At 40.4% G+C, this 23207-nt stretch overlaps 1 protein-coding gene across 1 annotated transcript; it reads right to left on the minus strand.

The window, feature by feature from the left end:
- Positions 1-815: 815 nt before the first annotated feature.
- EIF2S2 (eukaryotic translation initiation factor 2 subunit beta) lies at positions 816-18873 on the minus strand. The gene is made up of 9 exons (XM_043985382.1): positions 18709-18873; positions 12964-13141; positions 11389-11492; positions 7750-7885; positions 4689-4789; positions 3675-3823; positions 2967-3023; positions 2063-2148; positions 816-1293 (listed from the first exon to the last, which is right to left on the minus strand). The coding sequence occupies exons 1-9, from the start codon at positions 18721-18723 to the stop codon at positions 1118-1120; spliced, it is 1002 nt and encodes a 333-aa protein (XP_043841317.1). The 5' UTR covers positions 18724-18873; the 3' UTR covers positions 816-1117.
- Positions 18874-23207: the final 4334 nt, after the last annotated feature.

Genomic DNA, 23207 nt, shown 5'->3' on the forward strand with positions numbered 1-23207 from the left:
CATCAAATCCACTCGAGGTGGCATGGCACATTGATTTTCTACTGCTAGAAACCTGGAATACTAGTTATTGGCTTGCTGGCAACAGTCTCTCTCTCCTCTGATGGGCACTCTGCTCTCAAATGATACAAAAACAATTGTTCACAATGGGGCTTTTCAGAACACAGACTACAAGCTGAAGGGGAAAAAATGCTTCCTCTTAACATCACCATCCAGACACTGTCCAATACCACATACCCTACATCACTTTCACATTGACCTAGCGTCCCAGGGATGCCATGTTGAGTTTTAAAGTTAAAGTAGTAGCAAAAAGTTCAATATTGCTAAGACAACCCCAAGTTGCAGGGAAGAGAGAGCTCTAAGTAAGTAGTCAGGGTATTAACCAGCTTATCCTTCCATTTTCCACATGATCATAGTTAGAGGACACATGCATGAGGTGGAAGTGAGGTAGAAAGTAAACAATTCTCACATCTTAAAAGATAGTTCAAACCCATATGATCGTCCCACAAAAATTGGGAATGTCCTGCTAAGTAAATAGCTCCTCCTGGATTTCACACTCCTCCCTCCCATCCCTTTAATGTACTTCTTCTGCCCAAATGAGTCAGTGCTTCTCTCACTTTGTTTCTTATAAGGAGCTGCATCTCTGAAGTGTGTGCTAAAGCTCCGGCCCTCAACACTAGGGATGCACAGATATTTTCAGAGTCTGCACATGGTCCCAGTAAAATTGTTTTCATTGCAGTTGTCAGTTATAGTTTCGTTTTTTTGTTTACATATATATTTATAAAAAGGAAACTGAAGGACAAGCCGGCATGAAAGAGTCACTGTTAGAATAACTTTAATTCATCTTGCATTTTACAGAAGTCTAGGAACGGTTTTTAAAAAGCACCTCCTTCTTTTCCCATCATGTTTCTCTGACAGTTGTTAAAATATTCAATGAGCATGTGAACAGCTTGAGGATCTGCGTCTTGCAAGGATTTCACAGACCAACCAACTCAATGCCAAATGAGAACTTGGCAGCTTTTATATCTTGCTTTTAATACAATGGTAAATCCACTCTGATTGTAAACCTGTCCAGCCACATCTCCAAAACACTTTGCAAAATCCAGTGTCGATTAGCAAATTAGTTAGCTTTGGCACGGAGCTGTGCTCGCTTGCCTGTGACGGCCTGGAACCCAGTTTTGATGCTGGCGACGGAGCAGCGAGAATGGCAGGTCTCACACTGTAAGAAATAGAGTCGTGTGTCCTTCTGCAGGATTGTGTCCGGTGACCGACATGTATGGCAGGTGACATACTCCTCTGTGGAAAATCAGAACAGTGTCAACATAGTATGCTCATAAAAGACACAAAGAAAGTGACTTGTGCTTTAGGTCAATCACAGGTACACTCAGGCAATTTATAAACTACTAACACAGAGCCACAACACAGCCAAGACTCTCAGTCTAGCACCAGAACACAAAATATGTCTCTTCTGAAGCTTTGGGCATCTGGGCACCAAAAAGGCTGTTGTTGAAAAGAGGTCAGACCTCTCCAAAAGATATAACGGCCATTTCTGGCCTCAAGGTAACTTCTTTAGATGCCAATTAGCATCTGTAAAGAGGTCATTCAGTTTCTGACCAGGTGGAGGGACAATCATTAGACACTTTATCTAATCTGGTAGAGATGACAAATTACCATATGCTTTATTATGTAAGTGGGTCTTTAGGAAGATGGTTTACTTTGCTCCTTTGGCCCCAGGAACCAGCTTTTGATTATTATTAAATTCAATAATAACAATGATAATAATAATAAGAGCTGCTGGCATTTTTACACACAAGGGAACTAAGGCAGCCAGAGATTAAGTGACTTGTCTTACAGATCTATGAAGTATACGGGGCAATATTTGAGTTCATGTCTTCCTTCCTCCAGGTCTGCACTCTATCCATTGCACCCTCTATGCTGCAGTAAGGCCAAAGTGCAGAAGCAATCCTTTAAATACCTGAGCTTCCCATGGTCCCAAATCTCGGGTCCATCCAGCTCTGTGTTTGATCGTACCATGAAAGAGTACAAAGTCAAACTCTATACTTACTGATATATCTTCTCAAAACGTTTTCTATCTGTTTCTGTTGAAATCTTCCTTTGATTACAAGCTGGTTATTACCGTCTATGGAACCACTATTAAGGACAAAAAAACCCATTATGAAGAACCTGACAGACAAACAAATCTCTGCACCCAGTGTATCTGAGAGTTAACTGATGTTCAAGAACATGAGGCTGCTTCATTCATGCTAGGAGGGAGGCAGTTCTGATAGGACCAAGAGAACGTCTAGACTAGACAACCAAGGTTTAGGAGCCAACAGCAGCACTTCCTGTGACCTTAGGCAAATTACTTCAATTTTCCAGGTTCTCAGTTTCTCATCAGCCAAATCAGGATGGTAATACTTGCCATGACTACTCCAGATGGCCAGAGCAGACAAGAAATGAGCTTTAGAGGAAAGCGTGTTCGTTGTAAGCTATGAATATTGTCCTTTACTGAACCTTACTAGGAATTAGTGGTCCAAAGTTGACAAACTTGTGGATATACCAAGACACTTACCACCACCACTTTAGATTAAGCCGTGCCTAACCTTTCAGAGAGAAATTTAAAAGTAGCTAAAAGGGGTGGGAGGAAGGCGCACACTATTATTTCCCTATTTGCCCCAAAGGGATGATCCAGATAGCGTGCATTTCCAATGCTAGGCACTCAGGGATTCCCCCAAGATCATTTTAGACTTTCTGTTAAAAGCCTGGGCTCTCTTCAAATGAGGTGCTTTTTTCAGAGTGGCAAATTTCACATTTAATGAAATCATGCTGTTGTTAACATTTCACAAATCTCTCTGATGATATTTCACCAGTGTTTTCCTAAATGTATTTCAAGTTTTTAAAGTGAAGTTCTAACCAAACTTCTTAAACTGTCCAGAAATGTTAACTAATAAACCAAAATGTTCACTTACCTTGTACCCAATTCAGCCAATAAAAATGCCAGGAGATGTTTGGGCTGACGATGTAATCTAAAAAGAAAACACTGTATTCAACATTTATATTCCGAGAAAATTACAACTTATCCATACTTCTCCCAGAAAACATCCTGACCATAATACAAACTACTAAATATATTGTTTTAATATTCCATGGTCTTATTAGTTAGAACCTAATTGTTGTTAGGAAGCAACATCTGCAACAAGTCAAATTTTTCACGTATTCAGTTGGTGACCATAGGTAAAGCCACAAAGGAATACATGAACACACACACACAAATTTGTTTGGGGATTGGGGGGGGGGGGGGGCTAAGAAGAAACCAAAGGAACCAAAATGATCAACATTGGTTGTCTATTGAACAAAATGGAGAATAGGCTTATAGTTCAACATTCATAAAGAAGTGCTTGGGCCTGGATGACAAAACTTTCTAAGTATCTTAAAAAAAAAAAAAACTTCCATGACAGAAAAATGCCAGGTTTATGGAAAGAGACCAACAGTAAAATGCTATAAGACAGCATACAGCTTTCCAAAACTCCACTGTATGAGTTTATAGAAGGAATGTTTCTTCAGAAAACCATTTCCAACCCTACTTAAGCTATACCCAATTCAAGAGTGTAAGTGAAGGATCTGTTTGGCAAACTAAATTCAAATTCAAACCGAGAAGCTTCCCAGGCAGTACTTACAGTTTACAGATATCTGTGAAGTTGACGAAAGAAGTTTTCTTGGTTCCTACTCTAACAACCTGTGGGGGTTTCATGACAAATTTTCTTTTTTCTCCAGCAACCATATCTGGATTTTTTTCCCGCATTATGTTGAATACTCGATTCAGCAACTACAAAGACGATGCACAATTAGTACCACATTTAAGAAGAAAATCTCATATTCTTCAGTCTCAAGTGATCAGGTGGGACATCTAACAGCCTCTCACTGCATACGGAGTATGGGGTGCTGAATGCCCCAAGATTCATTTGGAGGTTTAAAAGTTGCTAAAATCTCCTTTTAACTTTACTAAAAGTTAATTTCAGGGACGGCAGCTAGGTGGCGCAGTGGATAAAGCACCAGCTCTGGATTCAGGAGGACCTGGGTTCAAATCCAGCCTCAGACACTTGACACTAGCTGTGTGACCCTGGGCAAGTCACTTAACCCCTGTTGCCCCACAAAAAAAGGCTAAAACTAAAAGTTAATTTCATTTTTCAGCTTTAATATGTGTGTGTATATACAGATATACACATACACACACATGCTCTTATGTGCTAATATAGAATAAAACCTCTCCATTAATTCTGCTATTTCAAGAAATTTTAAACCGAAAAAATGATCAAGCCCAAAAATAAAATTCTTACCACCTGTCAGCACTCCTAACTACCAACCTGTCCTCCTTAATGAGAAGGGCCCAGGAGACAAAATAAATCCTGGTGGGAACTTGTCTCCATGTTCTTTTAACAAACTCCCAATCCAGACATGTCCACAAGTACATGACGTGACCCAACCTAGCATGGGTCAGATTAGGTTTTCTCAAGCTGCTAGCAATGAAAAAACACTGGGATTCTAGAGCTCATAATGCGTTTATAAAGACAGTCAGTGTTGGCAGTGGAAAGGCAGAACATGGCTGCCTAATGAAGAAGCAGTTGGGTATTTTGTTTATATAGCTAAGTAACAGATTTTCAGGCATTTTTCCATAAAAAGGAATATTTTACCTCATCATAAGTATAATCTCTTTCTGAGCCTGCCCATGCAGGTCCAGTCTGATTGCTGAAGGAGATTCCATCATCCTTCTTGTTGTCTTCATCTTCTAAAGCTTGAGATAAAAACAAAATAGATTCCTGAGGGAATGAAAGACTCTTAACCTTAAATTTCTTTTCCCACTATAATTTCATTCACATATTGAGGCAGCGTAAAGCATACAGGCTACTTGAAATAATTGCCATGTAACTGTTCTGTTAAAAACACAAACTGAAACATAACTTACATTTACACAGTGCTTTCAGGTTAAGCATTTGACAATATATTCAATCCTCAGAACAACCCTTAAGATAATGTCACTGTAGGAATACCTTACATGATAATGGGCCAACCAATGTCACTAATACATTAAAATCAAATTCCATCCTGCTATGTTGCCTAGTCCATTTGTAACAAACTATATGGCTTTGTAATGCTATTCTACCTAAATTCAAGTTTTCCTAGGACCACTTATGGATTACATGACAGTGTCCTAAGATGACAGCTGCAAAGCTTAAGACTCGAAGAGCCAAGGCCTTCACCTGAGGTCACACATGGTTAGTGCAGATCAAGGCCACAAGGCCAAAAATGCTCCTTTTGCTAGAGCAGAAGTTTCCATGTGGGTGTAAAACCCTGGGGGCATGAGATGCCTGTCAAGGGGGTAGGGTAAATAGATGGTCAACATTTATTTTATTTTATTAAATATCCCCTAAAACAGAAGCAAATGGTCAGGAGGGGTCAGAGTCAGAAGAGAGTGTCATAGAGAACCTGAAAAATGGCAAAGAGGAAGGTGAAGGAATCATTTCTATGAACAAAATCAAATGAATAGGGGGCAGCTAGGTGGCACAGTAAAGCACCGGCCCTGGATTTGGAAGGACCTGAGTTCAAATCCGGACTCAAACGCTTGACACTTATTAGCTGTGGACCCTGGGCAAGTCACTTAACCCTCACTGCCCCACCAAAAAAAAAAAAAAAAATCAAATGAATAAGTTTCGGATACGAAACACATTACACCTCACAAAGTTAAGAGAATATTAGCAATAATGACTCAGTGAAAGATAGGCTAATTGAGCTTTTTGACAACCAGAAATTCCAAATTTATTTTTAATTAATGAAAGTATGAAGTTTTGGGGGTAGCTTTCAAGAAGTGTTTGCTATTTTTACTAAAAATCTGGTCACAAAGGCCTTAATTCTGTTTATAACAACTTATCTCTGTGAATCAGACTCCAAGTCCTGTTCTCAAAAACAAAGCAAGAAACAAACTAGAGGGTGAACATGACATAGAAGTATCTCTTTCAAAAATTATACCAAAGATAACCTGTTGGTTAACTAGAAATGGGTCTAAAGGATCTCACTAATTTATTGACTATGTTCTGATATACATTCAATAATGTCAAGATATTAGCCAATTCTCAATTACCCCAAGTGGACTGTTCTGCAGGTCAGGTCTACCCTTCCCCTTTCAGGTGTGAGAATTAGAGCGCTACCAATATGCTGAGAAAGATACTGCAGGAAAGCTTTGCCATGAGGAGAAAGTATGTGACTTGGCATCCACTTGTGACTTCGGAGTCTGGAAGTTGTGTCTGCCGTCTGTGGGTAGCTGTCTATCAGTATTACCAGCCAATTAGCTTGGAGCTGTGTGTGTGGACGGCCCTGTTTCCTGTTTCACAGGAGGGTTCTGGGAGAAGCCACAGGGGAAGCAAGGCCTTTTCAGTTCCCGACTTGGGCTTGGTGGGAGGAGATGCTGGGCTCTCTTAGAGATAGTCAGATGAAGTTTGCTTTTGACCTCTCTCTTTTCACCAACTTCTAATGCACTTTAATAAATACTTAAAAGTCTAAACTCTTGCTAAAGCTTCTAATTTAAGGTGAGCACTCATTAGATTTTAGACATCATAGCTAGAATTTTAGGCCCTTACACAGGGCTCCACATGGGCCAGTAGGGATTGCTGTAGCTGACTGATCAGGGAGTTGAAATGATGAGAATTTATACAAAGTGAGAACTGTTGGTACTTTTAATAGTTTTCTTTTATAATCTCTTTTTAAATTTTCCTATTTTTACACGTAGGTTAAACTTAAGAATTTATTTCCTTTCATTCTGCCTGAGGGCACAGAGGATCAAACAGGCTGAGGAGCTTTGCATTATACTATGCTGCCTTTTCACAGAATCCCAAGTATAGGAAATTCTCCCATTCTCTGAAGCTGAAGCTAAACACAGATTTTTAATTTATCAGGCCATAAAATTCTTTGGTGTACCCAAGAAAAGATTCCAGGAAGTTCAGGTAACGAAAAACTCTATTCCTAAGCAAACTCATGTCCCTTTCTCATATGTAGATGTACCTCAGAGGTATGTTATATGATGTCAAATATATGTGTATATTCATACACACACAAACACACACCTATATGCACATATACACATGCATATATATATATATGTCTGAGCCCAGAAAATGTATGTAAGTTCTCAGAAAAAAACTATCAAAGCATAATACCTTATTCAACTTCACATAAAAATACATCTTGAAGTACTTCACCTATGGAATATTGGCCACTTAAGAAATAAGTAACCTAGCACTTACAATACACACTCAATTATAATAAATAACTGAATGTGATAGTGTGATAATTGACTGTGAAGAGAAAACCCCAGGACAAGACTGAACTGATTTTTTTTCATTGTTTAGTCAAGGCCTTCATCAATAATGCAAGTTAACAGTGGTAATAAATTTATAGGAAAGTATTCCTACTGCTTGAGTACTTGGGAAATAATAAAACTCTATTACTTTACTCTTTAATTTAGAATGACCCTACCATTATTCAGATTTGACCAGCAACTAGCAAATCTCAATTTAGAGTCATGTATTCCCCGCATCGTATCAAGTCAAATCTGTTTTTTCCTTTCCATTCCTTTGCTTTCCTTTGTCCACCTTGGGGTACTGGGGTTAATGAACAAGGGAACTGCTATAAGAGGTACTGACGGGTGGCGGTTGCCAGTCCAAGAGTCTGTACCCTATACAAACAGGTAACACACCCTACCTTCATCTTTCTCCAGGATTTCATCCTCATCTGGGAACTTAACATTCTTCTTTTTCTTCTTTTTATTGCCAAGCATGATATCAAGGTCATCTTCTGGTTCTGCTGGTTCTTGTACGTCACTTTCAATCTTTAGGTCCTAAAATTAAAAAAAAAAAAATCAAGGCCATTTGGAGTGTTTAATTAAAAGATGTTCTAAAAGACTACACTAGATCATCTTTTATCTGGCTTGCACGATATGAGGGAAGAGAAAAATTTCAAAGACATAATTATTAATTACCTCCCCTGGGTATAACAGTGAGTTGGCCCAGTTAAAATGTTCTCTCCTTCCACAAAGCCTTCTCCCCAAATTCTCTAACTACAAGGAATCTCTCCTCAGAATTCTCACATTTTGTTTGTACTTGTTGCTGCACTTTTAAATGTTACTTTGCATTAGATATTTGTATATGTTTTATCTTTTTACCATGTAATAAAGAATAGGTAAGTTTGTAATCTTGACAGGAATCCTCTATAGAACTTACTGGGAGAAAGTATATACTCATATGGGATGAATTTTACAAAGTGGATCATAGTTATTTGTCAAAAACCACTTATTAAATACCTATGTCCAGTAGCCAAATCATGGCTTATGGAACACACAATATTTTTTTCAGCCTGGGGTCACTTTGCTTCTTCCCTCTTTCCATGCCCAATCTTCTTATAAATCTTATACTAGAGAGATGTAACATTTTATTAGTTGGCTTTTCTTACTCTTCCCTTTTAAAAAACCAATCCCTTGTTAGGAGAGATGCCTCTCTGGGAGGAGGTAGGGGAAGGACACGGAAGGAAATACAGGTAATGTAAAAAGAAAAGATATTGATATCAGTATCTATATATTTATCAGCTATAACATAAAGGTGGGAGACTGAGTGGAAAAGTATGATGAAAGAATAGGGAAATTAAAAAGAAATGAATTAAGGTGAGGAGAACCGACGTAGTTGCTTATTTTAATGCCTTTCGGGAACATGAAAATAACTCTCTTAAAGTTGTTCCTCCCCCTCCCCAAAAGAAAACTTGATACTGAGGCAAGCAGTTATATATCACTTGATAAGGTCATGAAACCTGGACTCTATCTCTACCAGTGATAAAACCCTGATGGAACACAGAGAGATCTAGTCACAAGTTCTGTTCACCAGTTTTCCTGGATCACTTGTCAGTCTAGCTCCCTGTTCCTACTAATCCCAGAAGCCTAAGACTAACAAAGCACTTGTAGTAGCCTTGGCAACTTTAATTTCAGAGGTGTGCTATCTGCAAAGATAAGGATGTCAGTAAAAAGAAACATATTAAGAGTTGAACATGTCTTTAAACTACTTAATACTGTATACCACTCTCAGGATCAAGTTTGGTCATCCCTGATTTAACTGTTCATGGCACTGGCTAAATACCACAATAGAGACAGTCCCAGATAAGAACCTGACCTTCAAAGAAGTCACTGCCCATTAATGACAGATTCGGCAAACAGCAGTATGACCTTTTATTCCTAAACTAGTTTTAAGTTTCAAGACCAAAAGACTTTGCTTCATTTGTTCTACTTAATGAAGGTATTAGCTTCCAAACTACAGCCAATCTATGGTAACAGAGGGGAGTGGTGGTGGGGGGCACAGATCAGAGGGAAGGAAAGAGGAAGAGGAGAGCAGAGAAGATGGAGGAGAGCTGGTGATGGTGGAAAGGTTTGGGCCCATTCCACCCAGATTCCAGTCATTTATTTGTCTTTGCAAAAATTCTTCAATTGTCCAAAAAATTCAGCTAGAGAGAAAATATAATCCTCCATCTCTAATAGGAACCCAATCTAAGGTCCCCAGAGTCCCAATATAAAATCAACTTAGAAGCTCACGTCCATATTTGGATCAGAGTTGTGTGGTGGAAACAATATCCTAAGACCTTACTTAAACATGCTTTAGGCTAGGTTTTGCTTAAAAGATATTGAAATCAAGCACAAGACTTTGCTGGCTCAGTAGAATAAGTCTGGTTGTTCATATAACTTCCTGGTGACCTAAGTACAAAAAACCAGTGCACAGATGGTCTAAGCAGTAATTCCCCTTAGTCTGACTGACAGACAAGCACGGCCAATGCAAACTATGCCTAACTGAATCAATGCTGAATCCTTACTGAATATCATGGCCCTGCTATGACTAAATAAACCTATTTTTTAAATTAACCATTACATGCTCTACAAGTGTCTCATCTTGATCCAGTCTTATAACTCAACTACTGGAGCAGCCTGTCAGGCCTGACCCATAACATTGTGACACTTGTAACACCACCTTATCATGCTAGATACAACTAGCCTACTATGTAAAAAAGTTTTCCAAACGTTTGCCCTCAGCAAAAATAGTTTAAGAGTAGATGTCCCTAACAGATACAGAGGAAACTAGAATTTTAAACGCTGTCTTAAGTCACTGAAGATTATTGTTTTCAGATATTATGCAGTATGTTTAAATTCTTTCACCCATTTTACTATGACTACATGTTCTTTCTTACTATAAATATATTTCTTCCTAAATTTCCCTGTAATAGCAAAAAATGATAAAGCAGCAGTTCCCAAATTTAGTGAAATAATGACATGAATATAGGCAAGAGAAATGTTGTACAAATCTCTCTAAGCTAAGTCACTTTTTGGAATATACAAAAGCCAACAGTTTTTTAAATGATAATACAAAGCAAATATTAGACATACACTATTCAGAAAGAAACAAGAGACTGGAAGAGGATGCAAAATGAGTTGTATGTGGTTCCCAAAATCCGCTGATCGTGTTTCAAGGTTTTATGAGCTGAGACATTTGCCTGTTTGGTTAGTTCTTGCTGGAGAGGGAAAAGGATTATAAAATGGCAGTTTATGGGAAAGTTAAGCAACAGCATAGGTTGTTTTGTGGGCTGACAAGTTCACTAGTCCTGCAAAATCTAAGGTTATCTACAAATCAACAAATTTGTCTTTATTTGGGGTGGATGGACCTGGGCAAGACCGTTTATTTTATCCTTTGTTAGTCCAAGTATCATCAACCAGGAATCAATCCTCACCAAAATTTGCTGTCCATGACAAGAACACCCAAAATTTCATTAAGAATATTTACCATCTGGTAGAGCACCGGCCCTGGAATCAGGAGTACCTGAGTTCAAATCCGGCCTCAGACACTTAACACTTACTAGCTGTGTGACCTTGGGCAAGTCACTTAACCCCAATTGCCTCACTTAAAAAAAAAAAAGAATATTTACCATCAGAGCTATTCAAATATAGATAAATTTTACTTCGAACAGGTATTATACAGAAATGCCTTAGCAAAAGTTAAGTAGATAGAAGTATAACAGCATAAACCAATGCCTGCAAATCTGTTACACTGAAGTGGATATCATGATGAATCCCACTAACATGGGAATCTATCTCTACTCCCAAATCACAACACTCTTAATACCTAGTTTGACATTTTTAATAAACTGACCAAAAGAATAATAACTATTAGAAATCTGAGATACAGCTTTCCATTTTTCTCTTTACCTATGAATAGAGGACATGTTATTTGTGACAAGGACCATTAGCAACTTGACCTCCAGAGGCCAAATGTTATCTCTGACACAACAGGTAACATGAGATATGTGAATACTAACCTTTACACCTTCTTCAGCTTCATCAATATCAAATATCTTTTTTGTTTTTTTCTTCTTCTTCTTTTGATTAAAAAAGTTTAAGTCATCCAGGTCATCAGAAGCATCTGAAAAGGACAGCCCAGTAATTACCGATCAGTGAATAGGCAATAGGCAATGTTACTATTTTATCCAATCACTGAGTGGGCAAAAATTCCCTTATGAAATCTGGGAATGGCTATACCAAGGTGCAGTTAGAATAACACCTAAAAGGCATTACCGTTTGTTCAATCAAGTGAACCAAAAAGGATGGGATAAGTAACACTACTAGAATATTTCTGCTTGGTAGTGAGTTGACCCAAGGAAAGGGAAATTCAGAGAATCCACTCCCTTTTCCAAAAGCAACCAACCAAAGTCTTATTTTAGCCAATTAGCTTTGACCCCTTTCTCTAAATTTTTTCAGATCTGTTAAGAAGCAATCTGTCTTTCAGGGCTGATCAATTGTTAGCCCCACTCACAGACTCTGGTTCCAAGCAAACTGGCCTATTTGTTTTTCTCCAAAATTCTCTCTCCTAGACTTAATCCTCCCTCACACATGGAATATATTCTCTCTACAACTACCTCTAGGTATCCCTACCTTTAACGATGAGTTCAAGTACCACCTCCTACAAGGGGACCTTTCTAATTCCTCCAATCGTCATTTCTTACCATATCCTCTTTGCCCAAATTTATCTTGTATATATTTTGCATTTACTTATCTGTGTACCAGGATCATATGTTGTTTCCCACCAGTAGAATATAAATTCCTTAAAAACTGGGGACTATGGGGCAGCTAGGTGGCACAGTGGATAGAGCACTGGCCCTGAAGTCAGGAGGACCTGAGTTCAAATCCAGCCTCAGACACTTGACACTTACTAGCTGTATGACCCTGGGCAAGTCACTTAACCCCAACTGCCTCACCAAAACAACAACAACAAACAAACAAACCTGGGGACTACATTGCTTTTATCTTTGCATTTCTGGTGCTTAGAACATAGTGGGCATTTAATAAATGCTTAGTGAAGTGATTTTTTCCACTTTTTTCTGCTCACTACAGCTACTGCTATTAAAAAGAGAGGCAAGGGGGGAAGCTAGGTAGCACAGTGGATAAAACATCAGCCCTAGATTCAGGAGGACCTGAGTTCAAATCCGACCTCAGACACTTGACACGTACTAGCTGTGTGACCCTGGGCAAGTCACTTAACCCTCACTGCTCCGCAGGGGTAAAAAGAGAGAGACACGGAGGCAGGCAAGAGGTTGCCTAGATAATCTACAAATTGAAAAACCAACCAGCCAGGAATTAACTATACTTTCTATGTGATGTTTCATCAGCTGTATGGCACACCAATTGCATATTAATATAATTTAGCTTGAATAAGAACATGATAAATCTGGCAAGTACAAATTAGAACAAACTCTTAATGACTATTTTTGTAGAACAGCAGAACCAGGATGAGAAATGCCATGCCATGCCACCCACAAAATCCAAAAACAAAAAGGTATCAACTGGCCTTGAAATTTTTAAGTTTTACAATGATTCCTTCATAGTATTTTTTTTACCTTTCTTTCTACCATCGTCTTCATCAGCTTCTACATCTCTGTCCTCTGTTGGCTCTGGTTCAGTTTCTTTTGTTTCTGAGGGTTGTGTTTCTTCTGTCTGTGCATCTCCTTCTTCATCCAGCATAAAAGGCTTCTTCTTCTTCTTCTTCTTTTTGCTCATAGTAGGATCGAAAATCATCTGTTTGCAAAAAGAAAAAAACATCATAACACATTTTATGACTGAAGTGCAAAAAGAAACCAATATCAATAGACTTCTACAATAACATCTTAAAAGTACAAGAGAAATTGCAAGAATACATTTGAAATTGAGATGCACTAAACATATGGTAAGCAATATGATGTAGCAGAAATTAAAAAACAACAACAACCCCCCCCCCAAAAAAAACCTGACCCGAGTTCTAGTCTCAATGTTCACTATGTTATTTCCTCCTCTTTGGCACTATCAGTTTCCTGGAGGTGGTTGGGCTAGATAATCTTTGAAATTTTGTAATTATTTTATTTTTGAAGGTTACTCAATCAAATCCCATCATCTTACATAAGGACAAAAAAAAAAATCAGCTACCAAATAAAGTCCTATTCTGATGCAAAACGATGGCATGGAGGTGACAGGTCCTGAGAATGGTGTCAACCTACTGTCCCAGATCTATAGTGGACAAAGTTCATCACCACAATGACTACCAGTTGATTTTGGGGGGTCTACAGAGGGACGGAGAGGGCCAAGCAACTCAAACCATCAATTAAGGTGTGAAAGGGCTTAAATCTACAGGAGATATACCCATCTTCGAAGTCATGGATCATTTCAAATAGGATAAAAAGATAGTTAAAACAACAGATGATAGAATGATTTCTTTTATGAAATCGACTCTAAAAAGTTTATAATGTTTTGATCTTTACAATTAAGATCAGACTATTCCTTCTTTAATGTCTAAGTCTTACAACTACTTTTTACCAAAGAGAGTAATATGATACACTGACCATTTGCTGAAAGCAAGGGGATGGTTAAACACCCTGCTTCCTTGAAGACTTTCTCTTTTAGTATTAGAAACCCTTAGGACCTATTTTCCCATACCAGGAGAATAATTCCCTCTTGTGACCTCAAGAGATCTTTTATCTTTCCTTTTCAACAGGAAGGCTAATACTTTCTTGTCCATTTCCAGTTAAGCCTTTTTTAAAGCCCGGGATTTGCATTAATTCAGCATTGCTCCCCAAGTATCCTAAAATTCTGAAAACCTTTCAAAGCAAAATTCACTTAAAAAAATAGAGCAATGGGGCAGCTAGGTGGTGCAGTGGATAGAGCACCGACCCTGGAGTCAGGAGGACCTGAGTTCAAATATGACCTCAGACACTTGACACTTACTAGCTGTGTGACCCTGGGCAAGTCACTTAACCCCAATTGCCTCACTAAAAAAAAAAAATAGAACACTTGGGGGGTGAGGAGGCAAATCAGGAGATTAAAGAGTGAAATTACCAATTCCAAAAAGGTTAGGAATTACTGTCCTGATGCTACGTAGCCAGCTAGGAAGCACAGTAAGAGAACTGTGCATAGCTCTAACACATCGCTATATAATTCTGGGACTTCAATAACATAGTTAGCACTTTCACGTACATTAACTCATTTGAGCTTAAAAACAATTATGTGAAACAGGTACAAGAGATACCAGGTGCAGACTTGCCCAAAGTTTCTACTTGGACTAGGAATTAACACATAGATTCCCTTCCTGTATTTTTCCTGTCAAAAAGGAATGACACTTGGTAAAATCTGAACCAAGATGTGACCATAGAACATTACAAGCAACAAGCCTGATCATTTTCATCTGCAAAGAATCTGAAATAGTAGATACTGGAAAAGTTGGTGAAAGATATTCTCTCTCCAAGAAATTACTTTAAAAACAAAGGTAAAATATTAACACAATTGGTTGTCTCCTATAACAAGGGCTTGTCCAAAATAAATAAATTTCTTTTTTGCTGGACCTGTGACTTTAGTTGGTGTAAGAAATTCCCTGCGAGGATTCCCTTGACAATGCATACTGGTGACTGCTCTGCAATTTACAGTTTTGCAAGTGCCCAAGTCACTAAGAGGTAGTAATAAAAGTTGCATAGTGGAACAAATAAGAAAGCCTGCCTCAGGTTTTAGCAAGGAAGACCTGTGTTCAAGTTATGCTTCTAACATATAATGCCTATATGACAAAGAGCACATCAAACCAAGAATTTATTTGTATAAAACAAGTATTTCTGAATGGCATCCTTCATTCTAATGATAGCCATTAGCCAATTTAAAGAAGCTACCATTGGGTTAAACCCAGGCAAACAAACTATTCTTATCAGGGTGCTCTTAAGAAACAATCTAATCTAACAAAGAGAGAGCAATACACATGGGAGAAAATTTTCTGGAATGGTATCTGATAAATATTATTGTATTTTTGAAACATAAAACTCTCTAGAATACTAATCATCACACAAGGCAAATTAAAGAAAAGTCAGGAAAAAGGTCATGATGTTAGAAATCCAAAACTACTCAAATTCCCAATTTTGCCCACTGGAAAAAAATAATCTTCACTTTATAGGAAAATAGGGTAACTGGAATTTTAAAAAGAGGGGTCTAAATTAGTAAAAAATAATCTAATCATTTGCATATCTCTGCCATGCAATTTTCAGGGATAAATCTAAAGCAATCTTAAGCAAGCTTCACATATATTTATTGAGCAACAGCAAGTAAAACATTTTTTTGAAATATCTCAGATAAAGTTAAAATAATTGTTTCTATAAAGTTCCAGCTCGAATTCAGGAAGTTTTCAATTTACTAAGAGCTTAAGTTTCTTAAGCATTGTCACTGTATAAAAATTCAAAATGAGGCCTACTACTTTTATTTGATGCAATTCCAAATTTAATGGTCTTCACCCAAACTTTGCCTATATGGTTTAAGTCTAATGTCACTATTAAAAAGATAACTGACTCAATTTCTGTGTCTACCTTTCAAACAAAAAAGACTTGTCTAAGTTTCATTTATATTTTCATTTATATTTTGTCTTCGTGGAGTTAATCTGGATTTAAGAAGCTAACATTTGTTGAATATTAATATTCATTTCGCTCATTTAAAAAAAGCCCAAATAAGCCAATTTTAATTTTATTAGGAAATAAAATAAAGGTAATACATGAAGGAAAACTGCATTAAGTTCAAAGCCCACTACCACATTACCTCCCAAAAGATAACACTGTACTCTGAAGACAAACAATCTACTCTGTGATTAAACACCACAGGCACTGAAACTATGTTGTGGTTATTTAAGAACTAACATATATAAAGCTGGGTACTCATTTAAAGCCTCTTTTACAAAGTACTCCTTTCAGAGACCAACACAGGATAACAACTTTGTTGTAACAGAAGACCTAAAAGTAAAGCATTATTATTAATGGGGCCCAATTACAGAATGTGCTGGTTTAAAAACTGAATATTCTTCCAAATAAAAGAATACTAGAGGCTAACATTCATATGACATCTCTGGCACGTCTGATACATTTAGACCCCATCTGAAATTCTAGGTAAGACAAGAAAATGACCTGAAGTTCCAAATGAATGGATCCTAAATAACTATGTATATGTAGTATATGTTATACTGTAATTAAACCTTGGTTAAAAAAAAAACATTTGAAAGAATTAAGAGCTTTTCCTTAAAAAAAGTTCCCTGTTGTTCTCAAATTCTAGTCTCCTAAGCCTGGAATTGAAGGTCTTCCATACATTTCCCACCTAATTTCACCCCTACTCTCTTTTCTGTAGATCTCCTTCCCTCTTTGGGGAAGTGGGGTAATGGAACTGGACCTGTTATTAATCTGGTATATGGAATTCCAAGGGAATAAACTCCCTCTAGTAGTGCAAGCCAGAACCTGCTCTCCAATTTATAGAGTGCTTGAGACACTAAGAGGTGAGGTGACTAGCCCAGGGTCAACAAAGCATTTAAGGAAGGACTTAAAACCAGGTCCTTCTTTAGTCTAGGGTCAGATGTCCCCTACCTCAGGATACCTCTACAGGCCCATGCCATGTTTCAATCAAAACAGAGGAATAATAACTTTGGGAACTCTTCTTGGTCTTTCCTATGATCTTTACCTTTGAAATGCCCGTGTCCTCTCCATCCATCTTTCAAGACCCAGGTCACATGCCACCTCCCAAGGAAACCACTTTTAATTCCCTCCCCTCCACCTGCAGGTGAAATCTCCCTCTTCATAAATCACACAGCACTTTGTCAGTACTTTAAAAAAAATGTCACAATGTCCTATCTATGGCAATTATTTGTGTGCACGTCTCATTTCTTCTAATAAACCATTGTCTTGTTCACTTTAACATTCTCCCATCATTAATCTCCTTTAATCATTGTAAAATGACAGAAGAGATGAGAGGAACCCAGCGCTAATCACCAGGGAGCAGTAGCACAATTATCTTGCTGACCCACTCAAAAGCACTGCCTTTCATTTTACAGGAAAACATGGTAGTTGTGACAACAGAAAGATCAGTAAACCTATAAGTAATCTTAATACTTGCATATCCCAAACAGCACTGGACTTTGCATAAAAAAGAATTCAATAAACTTTTGCAAAATATTGAAAAAGCAGGTAAAAGCAAAGCACAACACAATCTGCTCCAGGTTCTTATAACTATATAAGATCTTGCAAAGTGCTGTATCAGAAAAATCTACTACCCTTTCCATTTCAAATGAGAAACCGTTGACAATTACAACTCTTTAATGTCTACCTAGTTCCTAAGCTGAGATTCTCCTCTACCTAGGAACATTTACATGATGCCTTTTTTTTTTTGAAGGTAGTTTTAGCCTTTGCGTAAAATAAGTGCCTTTTAGAACTATTAAAATTCCAGGAACCCGAGCTCTTCATTTTTGCCGAAGTTCTTCCTAAATCCTTTCAGATTAAATTCCTCGAAGGTTGGGGCCTCCATAGTTTTTCATCTACCTCCCCAGCACCTCGGTCAGTACCTAGTAGGTGCTTAAAAATGATTCTTGTTGGTAGCAGGCACTTAATCATTTAGCAGCCAGCTATGGAATAACTCACCTTGAAGTAAAGGTGCAAAACCACATTCTTAGGGTAAGGAAATCTTAAAGCCTGAAGACCCATTTAACTTTGGAAGGGCCATCTGAGAAGGCTTGGGAGGGGGGTGCAGAGGAGCACCCCTGCTGGTAACTTTCAGGAGTCGTTCTCCTTAGGGCTGGTATTCCTTTCTCGAGCACCTCAGCCCTCTCACCCTGGCCTCTCTTAACCTCACAACCCGCCCAGCTCCTCCCAGGGACTTTAGGGCCAGGCATGGGGTGGGGAATGGACTGGCCTGAGACCACCCTGTTCAACAAGTTCCCTCCCTTCCGGTCTCCCAGTTTCCGAAGGGCCAGGCCGGGCAGGCTTTCCTGTCCCGCCTCTCCCGAGGCCTCCCTCCCCCCACGACCCTCTCCTTCGAACTCTCCCCAAGCAGTCCCCGAAGCTATGTGACCCTGGCCCCGACCCCCCGACGTGAGGGGCGGAAGGAAGAGTCCAGGGCTCTGACCCGAAAAGCAAAAGGGAGCAAAGGGAAATCGGGAGGCTCCGATGCCGGGCAGGGTTCCCCCGGGCCTAGGCCCCGGCCTCCACCCCCGGCTGGCCCCGCGCTCGCTCTCACATGGCGGCCGCGGCTAGGCCGCAAGCCCAGCCTCGCCGGCCTCCCACGACGAGGCGACCGCTCCCCGGCCTCCGGCGACGGGATCGGGCCCTCACCTCGTCCCCGGACATGGCTGCGGCTCGAGAAGACTCGGTGCGGACGGAGAGTTGGACGGCTCAGTCACCGCTTCAGGCCTCGGTCCGGCAGTACTGCTACTGCTCCTGCCGCTCCCAGCGCCGCACTCGCCTCTTGCATCAGCGAAAGGGGGTGGGAGTTTCCCCTTCGACCTCCCGGCACCCGAGCTGCGCCTGCGCTGAGCCCGCCCCCTTCTACACGCGCGCGAGAAACGGGGCCCTACCGCCGCTCTGCTTCCGCCTTCCTGAATCGCCGCGCCGCGCCGGCCATGCCGGGAGTTGTAGTTGGGACGAGGGGAGGGCCGTTAGAGGCGAGGAGAGGAAGCGATCGGCTTGCTCATGCGTTGTACGGACGCATGGAAGAGTCCAAGTGCTACTCCTAGAAGGGTAGGGATGGAAAGTTCTATTCGGCCAGGGGAGGGGGTGTCGAAACGAAAGTAGAATGTGAATGTAGAGACGAGGTTAGAGAGGCTCGCCAGGAGTGCTGTTCTGAGATCTGCCCCTCCTTAAAACTCAGGTTTCCCCTCCGGAAAGTATCCTGGCAGTGTCCCTTACCCCTCGTTTTTTACGCACGTGTTTGTGGGGAAGTTTGAGCACGCCGTGGGCACTGTCACGCGCGGATCCCGGGTTTAGGTGCTGGAAGTCACTTTAGAGGTCAGCCAGCTCAGCCGCATCCTAGCGGAGAGGTTCAGGGAGGGAGAGCAACTTGCTCGAGGACACACAGCGAAGCAGAGACCGTGGCAAAGTTGAGATGACCACCGGTGTTCTGACCAAAGTAGGATCTTAGCCCCAGGGTTCTTAACTTTGTGTTTACTGGAGCCCTCTAGCAGTCTGGTGCTACCCACGGAGCCTTTCTCAGAATGAAGTTTTTAAATAATTGAAGGAAATGCTCAACTTCAGTTAGAAGTTAATGAAAATAAAGATGCAACACACACATACACTCATCCGAAGTTCCTGAGCCCCTGAATTCTATACGCTGGACTCCAGGTGAAGGACTTCACATTCTAAATGCAGCCTCTTAAAAACCTGTCACAACGTGCCTGAAATAGTGGGCTATGGAGCAACAATTGGAACAATCCAGTGTTCCAAGTGAGGAAGACCTGGCTTCCAAACCAGCCTCAGAAACTCAATAACTGGGACTCTAGGCAAGGTGTTTCCCCTCTCCCAGTCCCTGTCGCTTCATCCATAAAATGGGGACAATGCCTGTATTACGTAAAAGAGGGAAGGAAATAAACATTTTATAGCGCGCTTACTAAATGCCAAGGCACTGTGCTAAATGCTGGGATACAAATGCAAGCAAAAAGAGTCTCCGTTCTCAAGGAGCTTACGTTCTAGTGGGGAAGATAATACAAAAAAAGAAACTGGGCGAGGGCGGAATGAAGGGACCCTGAGCAAAGTCTGGAGGAGACCTGGGAGGGGAAAGAAAGCGAGCCAGCCCCGTCCTCTCCACAAAATGGAGGCTCCAGGAGGAACTCACCAATGGGAGGAATGGGAGGGGTCGGCCGTTCCAGGGTGAGCAGGCCCCAGGCACCTAAGAAAGTTACAGGATGGGAGACAGGCATGGCTTTAAAGAGCAGAAAAGCCATCACTCTCAGTTCACATTTCTATAATGCGTTAACTCTTCCAAAGACAAAGCACTTGACACACAACTCGGAGAGTTATTACAACTATTGTCCCCATTTTGCAGGCCAGAAAACTAAGACCCAGACAGAAAGTCAAAGGAAGCACAACGGCACCCCTGTCAGCCCACCACCCCAGTTCTAGGGAATTTTCCCTGCTAGAAGAGGGGGGCCTCCTCGGAGGAGCAATGATTTTTAACTGTGCTGTGGGAGGGGAGATAGAGCAGAGGTCTTGAAGTAGTCAGAATTTGCACTGGGTACTTTATCTCAGCTCCTACACTGTTGCATAGCCCATCAGCAAAGGTTAATGGGAAGATACCTAATAGAATTTCTTCTCCATCACTGAAAGTCATTTATTAACCACCCATTTCTGGTACGTCCTTAATGGCCTCACGTGAGCCTGGTCTCTGGAAGGCAATGTCGATTGAGAGAAAGCTTTGGCAGGTCCCAATTGGAAGGTTTTTGAGTGCACCTTGAGTGTGGGTCTTCCAGAGACCAGCCTAACTGCTCAGAAAGACTACTCCCCAGAAGGTTGGAAGCAGGGCCAGTGTTCTTGTTCAGGTTCTTGGCTTCAGGACCCTGGGCTCAGTTTGTGAGTGAGGGCAGGTAAGAACTGAGTATGCGGTGGCTCAACTCTGCTGGCACATATCCCTCCTTGTTTCTCCCTCAGGATGCCTGACTACTTCAGCTGGACTGGCAGAGTTAGATCTTTGTTCCAACTTTGACCTTTTGGATATGAAAATGACTCAACCAAATGATTGTCTCTTGGCTTAAATGCAGTTGGGCCCCTACAGACTTCTCACCCTCTTATTTGCATCTTTTAAATTCATTCAGTTCTACTCTAAGCCCCAGTGTATATGTTGTTACTTAGATTTGAATACTAGTTCTAAAAACTATGTTAATAGGTTTGGAGAACTCTCCTGAGATCCTCCCAGGTCAATGTGCTCAGAAAACACGCAGAGTCATGAACGATCGACGTTTCTTCATGGTGCCAGTTTTAAACAGATTCTATTCTCCAGAACAATAAATGCATTTTTACTTGTTTCTGGTACCATATCCCCCCTGTACACGTTCAAGTCATGAGAATGCCTGGATTTACACTTATAACATTTATTCTATTATGGTTTGTTTAGTAGTTTTCCAGGAATGTCAGACTCTTTGTGACCCCATTTGGTATTTTCTTGGCAAAGATACTGGAGCAGTTTGTCATTTCCTTCTCCGGCTCAGTTTACAGATGAGGAAACTGAGGCAGGCAGAGTGAAGTGACTAGCCCAGAGTCACACAGCTAGTAAGTGTCTGAGGTCAGATTTGAACTCAGATCTTCCTAACTCCAGACCTAGCACTCTATCCACTGTGCCTCTAGCTGCCTCCATTTATGCTATAAACAGATGCTTTTGTTAGTTTTTCTGAAGCTGAAATGGAACTTAGAAATCACTGTCCCCAAAGCCATCACTTGACAGGTTAGGAAAAGCTTTCAAACTCAAGTCCTCTGACTCCAGATTTGCAAACCACTTAGCCTGCTGTGAAGAGTGGGGTCATTTCCACTTCAAGAAGCAAATTTGATGAATAGGGGGAGATTGTGTGGACTCTAGTGCCTAGAAAGGTAACTCTCCCTTTCAAAGGTATATATTTAATTGATTAAGACAAAAGGGGAGGGGGAAGAGAACACGAATTTATAAAGCACCTACTATGTGTTAGACACTGTGCTAAGCACTATATAAATATTATCTCATTTGATCCTTACAATAATAGCGTAAGCTAGATGTTATTTATTATCCCCATTTCACAGGTGAGGAAAATGAGGTAGACAGAGGCTAAATGATTTGCCCAGCACCCCACAGCTAGTATATGTCTAAGACTAGATATGAACTCAGGTCTCCTTGACTCCAGGCCTACCCCTCTATCCACTGTACTACCTAGCTTCCTCTAAAGGGATACAGACAGAAAGAACTCTGGGAGATAGGGAAAAGAAAGTCGTCAAAAAGGGGAAAGAAAGTGAGAAAAAAGAAAGATAGAATCATAGATTTTGAGCTTGAAGGCTTGGAGGGCATCCAGTCCAAACTCCCATCTTCTAGCTGAGGAAATTATCATGCAGAGATTTACCTAAGGTCACACAGCGGTGACACCCAGGTCCTGGAATTCCAACTCCAGCAAACTTTCCATTTTGTAGCATGTTGTTTTTCTATCATTCTGGTGGCCAGGAGAAGGAGAAAGATAGAAATGGGGGAAAAAAGAAGGAAACCATTCTAAGATTGTTCCTTTATTTGTGCATTCCAACCAGACTTTTAGTGAGACAGATTAGAGGGGTTTTGCTCACTCTTCTGGAAATGCTGTTCATTGTAGAGCCCCTCTTGATAGAAAGGCCAGTTTCCCAGCTCTTATGAGCTTCCAATGCAGTGTGAAGAGGGCTGAACTTGGAAGCCTAACACCTGAGTTCTAATCCCAGCTATGTCCTTTACTACCTACATATACCTGAGCAAGTCATTTCACTTCTGTGGGCCTCAGTTTCCTCATCTGTAAAATGGGCAGGTTTGGACTAGAGGACCTTGAAGGTCCCTTCCAGCTCTAGATACTTTGTTCTGGTACTAGGGGTCTCCACATAGGACCTCTTGGCTAAGGCAGTAAGAATTTTTCATAGATGAATGCCAGGTTATGCATAATAATTGGTCATAATAACCCATTTTAGAGGAAATTCCCAGGTTTTAAATGAAATTTCAAAACTCACAGAATGGTGGTATCCAGGTAGGCTGAACTTTCCCAGGTATCACAGGAGGTGGAAGCCCATTTAGACTAAACTAATAACAGCATCAACTAAAATAGGCACCTGTATTTTTATAACCTCTTTCATCTAGGAATCTCCCC

The sequence above is a fragment of the Dromiciops gliroides genome, chromosome 2, assembly GCF_019393635.1.
Source record: "Dromiciops gliroides isolate mDroGli1 chromosome 2, mDroGli1.pri, whole genome shotgun sequence".
Classification (NCBI taxonomy): domain Eukaryota; kingdom Metazoa; phylum Chordata; class Mammalia; order Microbiotheria; family Microbiotheriidae; genus Dromiciops; species Dromiciops gliroides.

What these genes read in the sequence shown, in the direction of transcription:
- EIF2S2 (XM_043985382.1), bottom strand. An exon ending in AATCCTGGAGAAAGATGAAG is followed by an intron (nt 4,790 to 7,749) that starts GTAGGGTGTGTT and finishes TTTTATCTCAAG; the next exon opens with CTTTAGAAGATGAAGACAAC. An exon ending in TTGGCTGAATTGGGTACAAG is followed by an intron (nt 2,149 to 2,966) that starts GTAAGTGAACAT and finishes TGTCCTTAATAG; the next exon opens with TGGTTCCATAGACGGTAATA.